Source organism: Scylla paramamosain, unplaced genomic scaffold, assembly GCF_035594125.1.
Source record: "Scylla paramamosain isolate STU-SP2022 unplaced genomic scaffold, ASM3559412v1 Contig85, whole genome shotgun sequence".
In the NCBI taxonomy this organism is placed as follows: domain Eukaryota; kingdom Metazoa; phylum Arthropoda; class Malacostraca; order Decapoda; family Portunidae; genus Scylla; species Scylla paramamosain.
Genome location: NW_026973750.1, coordinates 254,131 through 272,142, shown reverse-complemented (window position 1 = coordinate 272,142; position 18,012 = coordinate 254,131). Strand labels below are relative to the sequence as shown.

Genomic DNA, 18,012 nt, shown 5'->3' with positions numbered 1-18,012 from the left:
CATGTGTTACAAATCTGCTGAGCTTTTATACTATAGTCATACATGTGGTGCAAGAAAGAGATGGATGAGTGGAGGCTGTATATCTGGATGTGTGTGTGTGTGTGTGTGTGTGTGTGTGTGTGTGTGTGTGTGTGTGTATATATATATATATATATATATATATATATATATATATATATATATATATATATATATATATATATATATATATATATATATATATATAACATTTGACAGGGTTCAACATGAGCCTACTGTAGAAACTGGAAAATGTAGGAAGATTAAAAGGTAAAATATTAAGTTGGATGCAAGACTATTTGAAGGACAGACAAATGAGGACAATAATCAGATATAATATTTCAAGATGGAGTGTGGTAACAAGTGGAGTACCACAAGGATCTGTATTAGCACCAATTATGTTTCACATTTACATAAATGATATGCAGAAAGGATTGAATAGCTACATTAATTTATTTGCACCAGATTAAATAGCTACATTAATTTGTTTGCTGATGATGCAAAGTTATTATTAAGAGCTACAAAGAGCCAGGAGGATTGTAAGAAGCTACAGAGAGATTTAGGTAAAATCTGTTTTGGAGTCTAAAGTGGAAAATTGAATTCAATTTTAAGAAATGTCATGTGTTGGAAATAGAAAAAAATACAAGGAGGCCTACATGAACTATCTAATGGGTGAAGATACAATGATGAAAAGTAATAAGGAAAAGGATTTGGAGGCGATTATTCAGGACACACTGTCACTATAGAAACATAGAAGTGGGATGTTTGGCTCCACTTAGGATGTTAAGTAATATTAGAATGACTTTCACCTACATGAACATGGATATAATAAAAAAAATAAAATAAAAATAAAAATAAAAATAAATATAAATAAATAAATAAATAAATAAATAAATAGATAAAATAAAATAAATAAAAATAAATAATAATAATAATAATAACAATAATAATAATAATAATAATAATAATAATAATAATAATAATAATAAAATAAAAAAATTACAACCACGATACATCCCAAGTTGGAGGACGCTACAGTTGTATGGTCTCCATGTAGGAAGAAGAAAGTAGAAAGAATACAAAGGACAGCAATGAAGATGGTGCCAGAATTGAAGGAAAAGACTTACGAAGAGTGATTGGAAAAAATGAAATTAATAACAATGGGAGAGAAGAAAGAGCAGGAAACTTGATAACAATTACAATTAATAAACTGTACGGAAAAGGTAGACAGACAAATTTTGGAGATGCACATGGATGAAGGAAGATGTATGAGAGGACATACAAAACAGATTAGGAAGAGTAAATGTCTGTGACATCAAGAAAAATAGTTTCCCACATTGAAGCATTGATCTCTGGAATAGTTTAAGAGAGGAGATGGTTACAGATGTTAGTGAGGGCAAAATTAAAGAGAAATTGGATAACTGTAGATTTGGAGATATGACAAATGAGCTTTAGCTCGGACCCTGTACAATACAACTAGGTAAATGCAGCTCACCTCCACCTCCAGTCACAGAATGCTGGTCGAAAAACTGGACCTCCACTTTAATCCCTTTATTTGTGGAGCTGGTGCCATCACTCCCAGGGGTGCAGCACAGGGTGATTTGGATGTTGCTGAGCCTCTGTACTTGGTTGCAGATGGTGATGCTTAAGTTCTGATCTGATGTGCTACACTCACTGCTGAGTCTGCTGCTTCACCTTCTGTCTCTTGCTATGCCTTCCACCATGTCAAGCCAACTCCTGCTTGTCTGGGTTCTGAGATCATCACGGTCAAGTCTGAACTAGAATTCCAAACTTTTTCTCCCTTATAAAGACTGTCTTTCTGATGCTTGCTTGCTTTGAATTCTGGGTCCTCCTCATTCACACTAAAATAACTGCTTTTTCTTCATACTCCTCATGCCTGATATTGTTTCTTTGGTTCATGCCACTACTCCCTCCCTCACTCCCCTCTTGGTCTGTGTTTGCTTTTTCTCTTTCCTAAGAACTCTCTTGCCTTTTTCACATTCACCATCTCTGACACTTCCACCAATATCTTCACTCTCTGTGGTTTGAATGTGTTTCCTGACAAACAACAAGATGCTGCCTCTAACACTTTCTTCTTGAGTTGCAGCAGGGCTAGAGTCTGTTACTTTACTATGACATGGGCTTTCATCTGAACTTTTCTTTTTCTCTTAAGTTTCCTTTTTTTTCTCAACTCTGTCAGCCTTTCTTTTATTGTCTGATTTCTGTCTCTCACTAGTAATGTCAGTGTTTGATTTCCTGTCTGCTCTTGTACACTTCCTTGATGGAGCTTCATTCCCCTGATCAATTTGTTTTTTTTGAATGAGGTGATGTCCCCTTCTTCACTATTGTACAACAAATCATTCACACATGGTGGACCTGTCACACTTTGGTCTTCATTATTTTCCTCTTCCACAGACTGATTGGTACTTAAAGCTGTCTTGTCCACACATTGACTGGTACTTAAAGCTGTCTTGTCCACACATTGACTGGTACTTAAAGCTGTCTTGTCAGACTGGTACTTAAAGCTATCTTGTCCACACACTGACTGGTACTTAAAGCTGTCTTGTCCACACACTGATTGGTATTTAAAACTATCTTGTCCACAGACTGATTGGTATTTAAAGCTGTCTTGTTCTCAGACTGATTGCAACTTAAAGCCATCTTGTCCACACACTGATTGGTACTTAAAGCTGTCTTGTCCACAGACTGGTACTTAAAGCCATCTTGTCCACACATTGATTGGTACTTAAAACTATCTTGTCCACACATTGATTGGTACTTAAGCTATCTTCTCCATTCATTGATTGGTACTTAAGGCCTGGCTCACCCTCTGAAATATCAAAAAATATAAAAAAAAAAATAAAAATTGAGATTATAGCAGATTTGAAGTGTATATGTATGTAGGCAAATATAGGAACGTGTATTTAAATGGCTGGAAAATTTTTGCGCGCCCCACATGGTGATTTAAAGGTCCGAGGGGTGTAACCATTTAAAGGATGCGCGCAAGTATGAGCCTTGTTTTGCTGTAAATAAAGCTAATTTTTCCTTGTTTTCTTCTGTGTGAATAATTCTAGACATATGTATGGCAACACCAGCATGGTGCACCTCTCGCTGTTTCCCCCTCAATGAGTGACTTAGTCACCTCAAAGCCACAGTTAGTGGATGTTATGCACTGCTCGCTGTGGTTCACCTTGCTAATAAAAGCATTTGTGCTACATTAGCTGGCTTGTTTATTGTTAGTCCCCTTCTAACATTCACATATAAACACCATGCCACTAACTAAGAAGAAGAGGAGTAATTAGCTTCAACCTGGGATCTGCAGCTGTAGGGATGGTGGTGGGAGAAAGCGGGATGGAGGCCGTGGAAATAAGGAAGAGGATGGACAGGAAGAGATTAGCTGGATCACTAACAGAAACTAAGAAGAGATAAAAAGAAAGGAAAATAAGGGAAGTGCGGGAAGAAGAGGAGAAGAAAGCAGCCGAAGGTGAAACATATGGCCCCGGGATTGGGGCGATGGATGTGTAGTACGTACACTATACCTGTTTGGTGAGCATTGCCATTGAGAGGGAAGTCGCTCATTGCTGGTAAAACAAAACCTCTCTCTAAGGACTTGGTAATGTGAAGGCACCCCAGCAGCGAGGCATTTTGCCGGTAAAAGCAAAAGAAGATGAAGAACAAGGCACCTGGACACAACACCAAGGGCGGTAGTGTTTTTACTTTTATACTTTTTAAATTTTTTATATTATAATTATACATTGGTTTGTTGTGTAAATTATCAATATGAGTCAAAGAGCTTTGCATGTGAAAATAAAGCCAATCATGAAATAAATAGCTAAGTTACATTGTACTGAAATCTTTAAATGCCTGTATCTCAAAACTAAAAATGTTGACTTTAAAAAATTATCAAACATTTAAAAATGGTTGAAACTTCCAGTAACTTTTCATATTGATACATATTGGCTGTCCCTTCATTATGTAAGTTCGTTTTTTTCGATAAAGTGAAAAACTTGAGAAAAAAATTTTATCAACGAAAAATCGCGATCGGCGCAACCGCGCAAAACGTGCTTATTACGGCCTCGATAACTCAGTACATATTGGGAATTTAAAGAAAAGCAAACTTACATGCTCTTTGTATACTATGTGAGTATTTCCATGAAGAAGCAGGTGTCTCTATGACAAAAAATAACACCAGAAAAAGCTTCTATGTAAAAAAAAGTTATGACATCATACGATCAGCAGGCATGACGTATCACATTCTCCTGCTCACATAAAGTCGACAATCAGATACACATTGTACCCTGATAGTTTTAAGTTGAAAGACTTTATACTTTTTTTTTAAATTAATTTTTTTGTGTCAGAGGGTGAGCCGGGCCTTAAGCTATCTTGTCCACAGATTGATTGATACTTAAAGCTATCTTGTTCATCTATGATGTGTTGTGTTCATGAAGTGATTTCTTTAAGCCAGCTAGTATCTTTTCAGTATCAAATGGGAGACCTTCAGTCCATTTCATTAAGGTTTTTTGTCTTTTACTCTTGAATTGGTGCTTCCTGATTGTGAGTGTGAGATCCTTGGTTTTGGATACTGGTGTGATGTCTCTTTCTAACGATGCTTCTGTCTTAGACTGTCTATTCTCATAAGTGAGTGGTACATCTTTAATCCAATCCATTACTGGGACTCTAAAACTGCTCCTTCTTTTTTTTGAGCATTGTTTTTTTGTTTTAAGATTGGATGTGACTCTAAAACTGCTCCTTTTTTTTGAGCATTGTTTTTTTGTTTTAAGATTGGTTGTGTCATTTCTGTCACATGACATTAATGAAACAGTTTCTCCACTTACTTCAGGGAGTGGCAAATCTTTCAACCAATCAGCCTGAGTGGCATACTGAGAATCTGCTCCAACAGAGTGATGATTATTATTCTTCAAAACATTCTCAGAGTCTCCCAACATTTTCTTACTTTTCCTTGACGTTTTCTTTGTTATTGAAGCACTGGACAGCACAGCCTCTGATTCCCTTTCTTCTTGGGTTGATTCCATCTGTTTTTCTATATCTGTTTCATCACACTGTTGCTCCACTGACTTGGCTTTCTCTTGAACTTCATTCTGCTTCCCTCTTGCTTTATCTTTATTACCTTCAATGGGACCCCATTTTTCATCTACTTTGTCATTAGATTCGGTATGATCACAAAAATCTTTCTCTGAGTCACATGGTCCATCTTTTTGAGTCTCCTGGTCGATGTCTTTAGATGAAGTAATAGTTGCGGCCTTAGAGGTGTTCTGTGCTCTCTTTTGCCTCTGCTGGATGGCCTTCTTATACTGGGATGCAGCTTGGTTCAGAGACCTTAGTGAGATGCCTTCCACTCTGAAATAAAAGGAAATATTTATGCCACTACTTCAAAGGTGGGCTTCATATTCTCCTTCAGTCAGCTTTTGTCATCTTCAAGTGTGTTTTTAAGAGGAAACTGGGTCATGAAGAAAGGAACAAACAGAACATGTAATAAAAAAAGGGGCAGAAGGATGACAAAAGTACTGAATAAAGAAAGGAGTCAACAAGATACGGTGAATACAAAGGAATAGAGAAAATGTAAGAGCACAGGAAATCAAAAAGAAGCAAAAATAAGGCGAGAAATTAAGAGGGACCATAAGATAAATGAAGACAAATTTGCTTTAAAGGTGGCACAACATGAATCCCTTTGTAACATCATAGCAGAGTATAGAAATAAAACAGAGAATCATGATATTTATTGAAATTACCACTGTCTTCTGTTTTCTTATCAATCAAGAATGCAAAATATGTAACATTACTTTTTTCTGCGTTTCTTGGCAAGCAGGCTAAAGTGCCCCAGGAAAGCTCCTGGGAAGTTTATGAGGCTCATCAGCTCTTCCCTCAGCTGCAAGTGACCACTCTCCTGCAGGACAGACAGGGAGTGACTCACGTACTCCTCATCTGGTAACAAAAGAAACTCATTAGCATCAGAACTCATCACCATCATTATCACTAAAATCTTCATCAACATCACCTCAGAAAGACCCCATAAACAGCTCACCACAACTCATCACTACCATCAACATCTTTACTGACACCACCTCCACCACAAGCAAATCACTAGCATCGCAACCCTTCACCATCACTATCTTCACCAACATCACCTATTTCACAAGAAACTCATCAATCACCACCACCACCACAATACAAGTGCCACACACTGGTAACACCACTGTCTCCTGTAACCTGCAAGTGGTGGGTGATAGGATGGTGACAGTCCTGCAGTAACCACAACACAGCCAATACTCACTGTAGTTAAATATGAAAGCAGCAAACACATGATGGAAGAGGACCCTGGCCTGCTCCAAGGGCAGGGTGGCTGGAGGTTCCTTCCACACAAGATGTTCCCACAGAGGCACCACCAACATAGCCAGTCTGTGTATCCTACTCCTGGTGTTTCTGCAGGCCAAGCAGGACCAACATCTGCACAGGGGAGCTACAGTGAACTTCACTATGCATTTTTGTTACTAGTAAACAAGTAAAACAATAAGCTATAAGTGAATATGTTAAGGACCGTTTCAGTGATCCCGCCAATACCCATCATAATTTGTACATGGCATGTCTGTGACTTGTATTTGTCTGGATACTGCATGTCTGAAGTTTTATCATTTACTGGACACTGGTACAAAAATGTTACTGTACAATATTACTTACCAGTATAACAAATTCTACGACACATTTCTTCTATGACATTTCTGTTACAAATGTATTACAATTTTTTATATATAGAGGGGGACTTTATACTATATGAAAATCTCTCAAGAACACCCCACTCACCTTGTTTTGAATAGTGTATGCTACAGGACATTTCACTCAGGATGGCCAGAGAACTCCTTGAAATACGATTATTGTGCAATAATGATGCTAAACTAGGCAGAGGAGGATATTAATTAGATTTAGGAAAAGCAAATAGGGAACAGGCAGATCCTTAGAGGACTAAGTAGTGATCTGAGGCCAATCAGCAGCCGCCAAACAAATGCACACCAAGCTGGTAGCCATGCCACTATTTTTGCTCTCTTAGGCTCTGACACGCAGCAAGTAAAGAAGTACACTCTGCTTTTCCCAAGAACTTCACTCCAGATGTCCAGAAAAGGCCATTTCACTCAGGATGGCCAGAGAACTCCTTGAAATATGATTATTGTGCAATAATGATGCTAAACTAGGCAGAGGAGGATACTAATTAGATTTAGGAAAACCAAATAGGGAACAGGAGGATCCTTAGAGGACTAAGTAGTGCGGAAGTGATCTGAGGCCAATCAGCAGCCGCCAGACAAGCGCACACCAAGCCAGTAGCCACGCCACCATTTTTGCTCTCTTAGGCTCTGACACGCAGCAAGTAAAGAAGTATACTCTGCTTTTCCCGAGAATTTCACTCCAGAAGAATGCTATGAGTGAAGGATAGATGCACCATTAAAGGTTTCTTAGTTGAAACAGGAATGTCATTCAGCATTCTTTCCCCATCATAGGACAGTCACTTGATTAAGCCACCAGCGTAAGACCTTGTGGTCAACGGTGCACCAATAGCAACATGTGGTACCGAGAGGATTGTGCTGGATTTCAGCTCCCATCATAAGTTCCCATGGATTTTTGTTGTTGCTAAAGTTACTCAACTCATAATGGGTTATGACGTTTTAACATACTCGATCTAATCATTGACCCTGGCCATCAGTGCATAAGACAACAGTCATCACATAGTACCATCACAGGCATTGTTGCCAGGTGTGAGAGTCAGTGCATCACCCTGACTCACAACAATACAGAATATGCAGCCCTCCTTCAGCAATTTCATACACTCACAGAGCCTCTCCAGCAGCGACAAACCACGGCCCATGCTGTGCACCACCACAGAGACAACTGGCCCACCAATCTTCACTCTGCCACAGCGATTGCCTCCTGATAGACTCTGTGCTGCAAAGGCAGAGTTTGACTCCCTACTAAAGGGCAGAATTATACAAGTATTCATGAGTTGTTAGGCATCTCTTCATGTGGTGCCAAAGCCTTCGGGTAAGGAGTGGCATGCATGTGGGGGCTATAGGGCACTGAACAAAGTCACAGTGCCAGATAGATATCCAATCCCACATATTCAAGATTTCTATCTGAAGCTAAAAAGACAAACTATGCTAAAAAGACAAACTATTTTTCCAAAAATTGATTTAGTGAGGGCATTCCATCAGATACTGGTGCACCCACCAGACATACCTAAAACAGCTATTACCACACCATTTGAATTATATGAGTTCAAATATATGAATTTTGCTTTACGTAATGCAGCACAGACCTCTCCTCTTCTAAACCTCATCTTCTTTTCCTCACTGAAACTCAGGTGTCTGAGGCAACTGACAGTAGCCCCTTTTCTGTTCCCTCCTACTTTCTCTATCCTCATTTTCGATCCAAAGCTGGATGCTGCGTTTATGTGCGCAATGACTTAACCTGCTCTTGTGCCCACGCTCTTGAATCTTCCGAGTTTTCCACCATCTGGCTACGACTACAGAGTCATTCTCATACTAAATTTATCTGTGCTGTATACCTCTCTCCTAACTCCTCTGACTATAAGAAATTCTTTGACTACTTAACTTCCAAAGTGGAGCACATTCTGACCCTCTTCCCTTTTGCAGAGATCTCCATTCTTGGAGACTTCAATGTTCACCACCAGCTTTGGCTTTCCTCTCCCTTCACTGACCATCCTGGTGAACTAGCCTACAACTTTGCTATCCTCCATGACCTAGAGCAATTGGTGCAACACCCTACTCGTATTCCTGACCGTCTTGGAGATACGCCCAACATTCTTGACCTTTTCCTGACCTCTAATCCTTCTGCTTATGCTGTCACCCTTTCTTCTCCGTTGGGCTCCTCCGATCACAATCTCATATCTTTATCTTGTCCTATCACTCCAATCCCTCCTCAGGATCCCCCTAAGCGAAGGTGCCTCTGGCGTTTTGCCTCTGCTAGTTGGGGGGACCTGAGGAGGTATTTTGCTGATTTTCCTTGGAATGACTACTGCTTCCGTGTCAGAGACCCGTCTTTGTGTGCTGAGTGCATAACAGAGGTGATAGTGTCTGGCATGGAGGCGTACATTCCTCACTCTTTTTCTCGTCCTAAACCTTCTAAACCTTGGTTTAACACAGCTTGTTCTCGTGCTATACATGATAGAGAGGTGGCCCAGAAAAGGTACTTAAGCCTTCCTTCACCAGAATCTCATGCACTTTATATTTCTGCCCGGAACTATGCCAAGTCTGTTCTCCAACTAGCCAAAAACTCCTTCATTAACAGAAAATGTCAAAACCTTTCAAGATCTAACTCCCCTCGTGATTTCTGGCATCTAGCCAAAAATATCTCCAATAACTTTGCTTCTTCTTCTTTCCCTCCTCTACTTCAACCAGATGGCACCACTGCTATCACATCTATTTCTAAAGCTGAACTCTTTGCTCAAACCTTTGCTAAAAACTCTACCTTGGACGATTCTGGGCTTGTTCCTCCCTCTCCTCCACCCTCTGACTACTTCATGCCACGTATTAAAATTCTTCGTAATGATGTTTTCCATGCCCTCGCTGGCCTAAACCCTCGGAAGGCTTATGGACCTGATGGGGTCCCTCCTATTGTTCTCCGAAACTGTGCCTCCGTGCTTGCACCTTGCCTAGTCAAACTCTTTCAGCTCTGTCTGTCAACATCTACCTTTCCTTCTTGCTGGAAGTTTGCCTACATTCAACCTGTTCCTAAAAAGGGTGACCGCTCTAATCCCTCAAACTACCGTCCTATTGCTTTAATTTCCTGCTTATCTAAAGTTTTTGAATCTATCCTCAACAGGAAGATTCTTAAACATCTATCACTTCACAACCTTCTATCTGATCGCCAGTATGGGTTCCATCAAGGCCGCTCTACTGGTGATCTTCTGGCTTTCCTTACTGAGTCTTGGTCATCCTCTTTTAGAGACTTTGGTGAAACTTTTGCTGTTGCCTTGGACATATCAAAAGCCTTTGATAGAGTCTGGCACAAAGCTTTGATTTCAAAACTACCCTCCTACGGTTTCTATCCTTCTCTCTGTAACTTCATCTCAAGTTTCCTTTCTGACCGTTCTATTGCTGCTGTGGTAGACGGTCACTGTTCTTCTCCTAAATCTATTAACAGTGGTGTTCCTCAGGGTTCTGTCCTGTCACCCACTCTCTTCTTATTATTCATTAATGATCTTCTAAACCAAACTTCTTGTCCTATCCACTCCTATGCTGATGATACCACTCTGCACTTTTCCACGTCTTTTCATAGACGTCCAACCCTTCAGGAGGTAAACATATCACGCAGGGAAGCCACAGAACGGCTGACTTCTGATCTTTCTAAAATTTCTGATTGGGGCAGAGCAAACTTGGTATTGTTCAATGCCTCAAAAACTCAATTCCTCCATCTATCAACTCGACACAATCTTCCAGACAACTATCCCCTCTTCTTCAATGACACTCAACTGTCCCCCTCTTCTACACTGAACATCCTCGGTCTGTCCTTTACTTATAATCTGAACTGGAAACTTCACATCTCATCTCTAGCTAAAACAGCTTCTATGAAGTTAGGTGTTCTGAGACGTCTCCGCCAGTTTTTCTCACCCCCCCAGCTGCTAACTCTGTACAAGGGCCTTATCCGTCCATGTATGGAGTATGCTTCACATGTCTGGGGGGGTTCCACTCATACTGCTGTTCTAGACAGGGTGGAATCAAAAGCTTTTCGTCTCATCAACTCCTCTCCTCTAACTGACTGTCTTCAGCCCCTCTCTCACCGCCGCAATGTTGCATATCTAGCTGTCTTCTACTGCTATTTTCATGCCAACTGCTCTTCTGATCTTGCTAACTGCATGCCTCCCCTCCTCCCGCGGCCTCGCTGCACAAGACTTTCTTCTTTCTCTCACTCCTATTCTGTCCACCTCTCTAACGCAAGAGTTAACCAGTATTCTCAATCATTCATCCCTTTCTCTGGTAAACTCTGGAACTCCTTGCCTGCTTCTGTATTTCCACCTTCCTATGACTTGAATTCCTTCAAGAGGGAGGTTTCAAGACACTTATCCACCAATTTTTGACCACTGCTTTGATCCTTTTAAGGGACTGGCATTTCAGTGGGCATTTTTTTTTTATTAGATTTTTGTTGCCCTTGGCCAGTATCCTTCCTACATTAAAAAAAAAAAAAAAAAAAATGGATCATAATTTGCGTGACATGAGATTTGCAATGGCGTACATTGACGATATCTTGTGGCATCAAACAGTAGGGAGGAAAATCGCATTCACCTTTGGCAGCTGCTGACCCAGCTAAGGGTGTTTTTTGAGTAGAGGCAGTGGATTTTCTTGGGCATAAAGTTAGTAAGGAAGGTATTACTCACCTGCCACAAAAAGTAGAAATCATCTGTCAGTTTCCATAGCCAACTTCAGCAATAAAGTTCAGGGAGTTCCTGGGAATTGTGAACTATTACTACCACTTCATCCCCAAAGCTACAGAGAAGCTACACCAATTGCATAATCTCCAGAAAGGTGTTCCCCACAGATCTACAGTTATGCTTAAATGGACACAAGAGGCTGCAGCTGCTTTCACTACCGTTAAAGAAGAAATGGCCTGGTTTCCTCACCTTACTTATCTGGATCCTAAGGCACAAATGTTTCTGACCACTGATGCCTCTTCTACAGCTGTCAATGCAGAACTGCAGCAGACCAGCAAAGGTGAGGTATCTCCAATCAGTTTCTACTCTAAATGCCTCTATGCTGCCCAAGTCAAACATAGTGTGTTTGACCAAGAGCTACTGGCAATATATGTGGCTGTGCAACACTTCACAACACCTTCTGTAGGGAAGGCAGTTTCACATCCTGGGATCATAAACCCTTAACATTTGCTATGACATGCCCTTCAGACACCTACACTCCATGAGTGCAGCAATAGCTCTCATATATCTCTTGATTTCATGAATCACATTCGTCACATTAGGGGAGTTAAGAATCCTGTGGCTGACGTTCTCTCATGCTCCATTGCTACCATGTCTCAATACCTGCTGCTGCTTGATTACTGACAAATCGCTATCGCGCAAGAGACCGACGACAAGATTGCTGAGTTTAGAAGAAATCCCATGTCTTTACAACTTCATCTCTTCCTGGTTCATTCCTTCAGTTGTGGTGCGACGTGTTGGGAGGAGAAGCGAGACCGTTCTTTCCAAGATCTCATTGACAAACAGTTTTCAACCACTTTCACAACCTGAGTCATCCTGGAGTCAAAGCCATGCAATTACTCTTAACTTGGTCTGTGGTGTGGCCTCAGATTTGCGCAGACATTCACTCCTGGACCCAGCAATGTATCTTCTGTCAGGCATCAAAGGTTCATTGTCATGTGAAAGCTCTATTGCAACCCTTTTCTTTTACCAAGATGTAGGTTTCAGATGGTTCATGTGGATATTCTAGGTCCTTGGCCTCCGTCTAGAGGACACAGGTATTTGCTAACTTGCATTGATTGTTTCACCAGATGGACTACAGTAACTCCAATGTCTGACATCTCTGCAGAATTGACAGCTTCAGCATTTCTCTCAGGATGGGTCTCTCACTTTGGCACACCTAACATAGTCATCACTGACCATGATGCCCAGTTTGAATCCCACCTATGGCAGAAGCTGATGTTGTTTCTAGACATAACTCATAATCACATGACTGCTTACCATCCACAAGCTAACAGTATGATTGAACATTTTCACTGCCACCTCAAGGATGCCCTGAAAACTCAACCTCACCCATACTGTTGGGATGACTTTTTACTGCTTGTGATGCTCACCCTTCACACCACAACTTAGGAAGATTTGCAAGCAAGTCCAGCAGAACTTACCTTCAGCCAGACCCTACGCTTAACAGGGCAGTTCCATGCAACAATGAACAAAGAGGATAGTAATGACAAGTACGCATTTCTGGACTCTCTCTGTCAGATCACTTCAAAGACGTTCCCTACTCCACCTCATCAGCTTACAAAACAAGAGCCTTACGTCCCGCGGGATCTGCAGGAAGCAGAGTACGTGTGGATATGACATGACCCCAGACGCCGTCCCCTTGACTGCCCTTATGACAGTCCCTGAAAGATTATTTCAAGGCATGATAAGTATTTTACTGTGAGTCGAGGAAGCAAACAGGAAAATATCTCAGTGGATCGACTAAAATCTGCTAGGATACCGCATGATTTCTCTCCTAGACGTGTTCTTCACAATAAGACACCACAACGACTTCCTTATCTCTCTCATCGCCCCTTGCCTACCACTCAATATCCACAAACTCCTGGTTACATTTACATCTCCAATCCTCCTAATTCTCAAAATTACCCAGAGATGACAAGTGATGATGAATTAGCTTCCCCAGAATTTCTATGACAAAGAACAACAACCAGAAGTGGGAGGTTCTCAACCACCAGAGGTATGCATCATTAATCACTGCACCTTCTCATGACCACATTTTTCACAGATCGACAAGCTACCGAGCAGATTTGCCCAAGAGGGGGAGTATTGTGGTGCCCCGAAGCTTCGAAGCAAGTCAGCATCACAAAGCACCCTCTTGGCTCCATGAAACACCACTACAAGTAGGCCACGTCACTAAGGCCGAGTCAGCGTAGGATATATAGGGAGGCAGAACTGTGGCAGGAGGCAACCCCTGACTACCTACACACTGCAGCTTAGGCTGTGCCTCTCCTCACCACACCTCGATTAGCCTCACCCTGTGCTGCCTGCTTCCACACTGGGTACCAATGTATTGGATCAACTTCAACTCAAGTCTGATGTATTGCTGTTTACCTGACTGCTGCCTCACCATGCCCATCCCTACGTTTCATTGCAGTGCAGAAGTGGATACTTTGGAGTGAACTGTTAATTGTGAATATGTTATGGATATTTTCTTGCATATTAAAAGGCTATAGCACTGTGCGTGGTTAAGTGTAAGTGCCTGTGATGAGACACAGCACCGTTAAGGAGGGACCAAGTGGAAAAGGAGGGACAAGCAGTGGGACAAGGTGAAGCCAGGTCATCCTGCAAGGAAGCAAGGTGACCCCTGTGACGACATAGACACCACAAGACTGTGAAGGACCCTACCTGTGGGTCTTCCTTAATGCAATCACCACTCCTCCCACAGCGTCTTCACAACTGGCGAGTCCATGTGATAATGTGGTCAGCTCACCAGACACCTAGACCCTGACCTGCCTAAGGAACTGCACGGGACTTCCACTCAACATAGAGAGAGATAAGCGCTCTGGGATCCATAGTGTTTAGTTAGTTAGCTAGGTGGTGCAACCCCAAAGAGGATTTTAATGGATAGGAATCCTCCTCAATCCGTTTTTTTGTGTGTGTTTGTGTGTGTGTGTGTGTGTGTGTGTGTGTGTGTGTGTGTGTGTGTGTGTGTGTGTGTGTGTGTGTGTGTTATCTTGATTTTGTAATCTTGATTGTCTTAGCAAAAGTATTTATTTCTTCATTAACTTTCCACTTAAACCAATGAATGATTGTTTTTTTTCTTCTCCTCAACTTTCAGGAACACTTGTCTTCAAATTACACCAGTAAGATATACACATATAAGTTTTTTTGTTTTCTGGAATGGATGGATGGATGGTTGCATAAATGGATGGATGCATAGATGGATTGATGAATGGATGGATAAATGGATGGATGAATGAATGAATGAATGAATGAATGAATGAATGAATGAATGAATGAATGAATAAATGGATGGATGTATAGATGGATGGATGGATGGATGAAGGGAGAAAAGCAAAAGGTCAGGTAAGGGAGAGAGAGGGAATGGGAAAGAAAAGATGTGTGTGTGTGTGTGTGTGTGTGTGTGTGTGTGTGTGTGTGTGTGTGTGTGAGAGAGAGAGAGAGAGAGAGAGAGAGAGAGAGAGAGAGAGAGAGAGAGAGAGAGAGAGAGAGAGAGAGAGAGAGAGAGAGAGAGAGAGAGAGAGAGAGAGAGAGAGAGAGAAAGAGAGAGAATTACACACATGCAGTTTTGATGTGATGGTAGTACTTCACAGTTAGTGCTGCATCACACCAGATGTGAGGATAAAAACACTATTTTAGGGATTTTGTCACCCATTCTCTTCCTATTATTCATCAATGATCTTCTAAACCAAACTTCTTTTTGTATTTACTCTAACATTCATGATACCATCCTGCACTTTTCCACATCTTTTTTGTTGAGGTCCAACTCTTCAGGAGGTAAACAGCTCATCCAGGGAAGCCACAGAATGCCTAACTTTGGATCTCTCTAAAATTTGACTGAGGCAGAGCAAACTTAGGATTGTTCTATGCCTCAAAAACTCAATTCCTCCATCTATCAACTTTCCAGACAATTATCCCTTCTTTTCCAATGACACTCAACTGTCCCACTCTTCTTCACTGGACACCCTCAGTCTAAACTGGAAACTTCATATCTCATCTCTAGCTAAAACAGCTTCTATGAAGCTAGGTGTTCTGAGACGTCTCCACCAGTTTTTCTCACTCCCCCAGCTGCTAACTCTGTACAGGGGCCTTATCCGTCCATGTATGGAGTATGCTTCACATGTCTGGGAAGTTCCAGTCATAACACCCTTCTAGACAGGGTGGAATCAAAAGCTTTTCCTCTCATCAACTCCTCTCCTCTAACTGACTGTCTTCAGCCTCTTCCTCATCACCACAATGTTGTATCTCTTGCTATCTTCACCTGCTATTTTCAAGCTAACTGCTCTTCTGATTTAGCTAACTACATGCCTCCACTCCTCCCATGGCCTTGCTGCACAAGACTTTCTTCTTTCTCTCACCCCTATTCTGTCCACCTCTCTGATGCAAGTTAACCAGTATTCATCCTTCCTTCTCTTCAGTCATTCGTCCCTTTCTCTGGTAAACTCTGGAACTCCCTGCCTGCTTCTGTATTTACACCTTCCTATGACTTGAAATCCTTCAAGATGGAGGTTTCAAGACACTTATCCTTCAATTTTTGACCCTATTCAGGGATTGACATCTCAATGGGCCTTTTTTTTATTGGATTTTTGTTGCCCTTGGCTGGTGTCCCTCCTTTGTTAAAAAAACAGGACGGGACCAGGTGCCAATTAGACCCGAGCATGATAATAAACACTGGTTTACTTTTGGCTGTTATTTTTCACCTATTATTTTTAAGATTTTACTGAAAAAGCAAACACATGCAATGATACACTCCTTGGAAGAAAACACCTCATATTCCAAAATTTGTATTTTCCACATTTCAAGTGCAATTTCACCACTAACTTACAAGATAATGCAAATGTAAAGATATCTCTGGAAAGAGGAAAGAAAGGCCTTTTTTCCCCCAAGAACAGATTTTTAAAAAGTTGTTCATATCATGGTAATTTTTTTTTTAAATAAAAAAATGGAACATTTTTGTCATTGATGTCATTGTTTGTCTTATTTCTGTGTGAAATGTCTTATCGAAAATCCATTTTTAAGGGAAATGAGGAAATGTGTATGTGTATTACAGAGAATGATTTTTGAAGCAGTTGGTTGAAAAACAAATGAGAAATTCAAGTGATAATGATGCCATTTTTTTATATTTTGAGTGTTAAATATATTTTTTTCCAAAACTAATGAGCAGATCTCAATGAAAATTAAGGGTTTCATGCTCTACATACTAAGATACATGCACACAAAAAATCATGTGTATTGGAAAAAATTAATGTCACCTCTAAGAGTAACAAGCATCCACTCCCCTCAAGTAACTAGAGTGGCTTTCACCTACATGGACATGGATACAATGAAAAAAATAAATACAACCATGATATGCCCCAATCTGGAGTATGTTGCAGTCGCTTGGTCTCCACATAGGTAGAAGAATACAAGGAAATTGGAAACAACACAGATGACAGCAACGAAGAGGGTGCCAGAATTGATGGAAAAGACTTAGGAAGAGCGACTGGAAGAAACAAGATTAATAACATTAGAAGAGAGAAGAGAAAGGGGAGACTTAATAACAATGTACAAATTAATAAACTGTATGAAAAAGGCAGACAGGCAAGTTATGGAGATGCATATGGATGAGGGAACAAGATGTACGAGAGGACATACAAAAAAACATTAAGAAGAGTAAATATCTCAGTGACATCAAGAAATATAGTTTCCTGTATTAAAGCATTGACCTCTGGAATAGATTAAGTGAGGAGGCGGTTACAGCTGTCAGTGTGAGCCAATTTAAAAAGAAATTGGATAACTGCAGATATGGAGACGGGACAAATGAGCTTTAGCTTGTACCCTGTACAATACAACTAGGTAAATACAAGGAAAATACAACTAAGTAAATACCCACAAATAAATAAATAAGTAAATAAATAAATAGTAAAACAGAAAATGCTGTAAGTAAAGGATAGTAAACAGGAATAACGGTGCCTGCCTTGGAGGAATGTCAGTGTGGTGTACAGACAGTATAGGGATGAGGGGGTAAGCCAGCAGACCACTGTGTTACTGAAAGCCTACCTGGTTAATACCTTCCCACACTGATGGATGGCACCAACAACATACTATTTCTATAACTTTTTTTAATGCACAAGGCAGACACACCAGGGCCAAGAACAAATTCAGAAAAGAGAAAAAGCCCATTAATTCTCTCCCAAAAAGGAAGAGAAAAGAATTGCAAATTCAGATTCATAGACCTGGTGACAGCCAAACTGAGAAGCACTTCACTTCTCTTGTGACAACAAAAGATGACTTGTACACATAACCTGGCCTCATGAAATGGTGAAGTCTGGAATGCTGATGACTTCCACACTGGAAATCAAAATCAAGTGAAGTCCCCAACAAAAAAATCATTAACCCTCTCACTGCTGTGTAATTTTTACCATAATTACCAATAACTTTTATATGCCACAGTCTATTAAATAGTTCTGTGGCCAAGAGGAGTCAAATGAACAAAGGATGACCACAAGCACAAAAGAGTTAACTAGCCACTCAAAAGACTGCAAGAAAAGTAAGCCTGC

The 18,012-nt window shown here is 40.7% G+C and overlaps 2 protein-coding genes across 5 annotated transcripts in view; one reads left to right on the top strand and one right to left on the bottom strand.

Annotated features, from left to right (window-relative positions):
* LOC135098828 (uncharacterized) overlaps nucleotides 1-18,012 on the bottom strand; it is a 92,036-nt gene that overhangs the window by 14,390 nt on the left and 59,634 nt on the right. For 2 of the 4 annotated variants that reach the window (XM_064001224.1, XM_064001225.1), the window contains exons 11-13: nucleotides 6,311-6,483; nucleotides 5,820-5,961; nucleotides 1,514-5,376 (exon numbers count right to left, since the gene is read on the bottom strand). In XM_064001224.1, the coding sequence (XP_063857294.1) occupies nucleotides 4,443-5,376; nucleotides 5,820-5,961; nucleotides 6,311-6,483 (1,249 nt within the window). In that variant the 3' untranslated portion in view covers nucleotides 1,514-4,442. Of the gene's footprint in view, nucleotides 1-1,513; nucleotides 5,377-5,819; nucleotides 5,962-6,310; nucleotides 6,484-18,012 lie in introns of those variants that run through there. The other 2 variants (XM_064001227.1, XM_064001228.1) reach the window with 1 other exon arrangement.
* Nucleotides 1-18,012, top strand: part of LOC135098829 (nematocyst expressed protein 3-like) — a 27,197-nt gene extending 9,185 nt beyond the window's left edge. Inside the window, exons 3-4 of the mRNA XM_064001229.1 lie at nucleotides 11,578-11,750; nucleotides 13,518-18,012. Coding sequence (XP_063857299.1) covers nucleotides 11,578-11,696 — 119 coding nt within the window. The 3' untranslated portion in view covers nucleotides 11,697-11,750; nucleotides 13,518-18,012. The remainder of the gene's footprint in view (nucleotides 1-11,577; nucleotides 11,751-13,517) is intronic.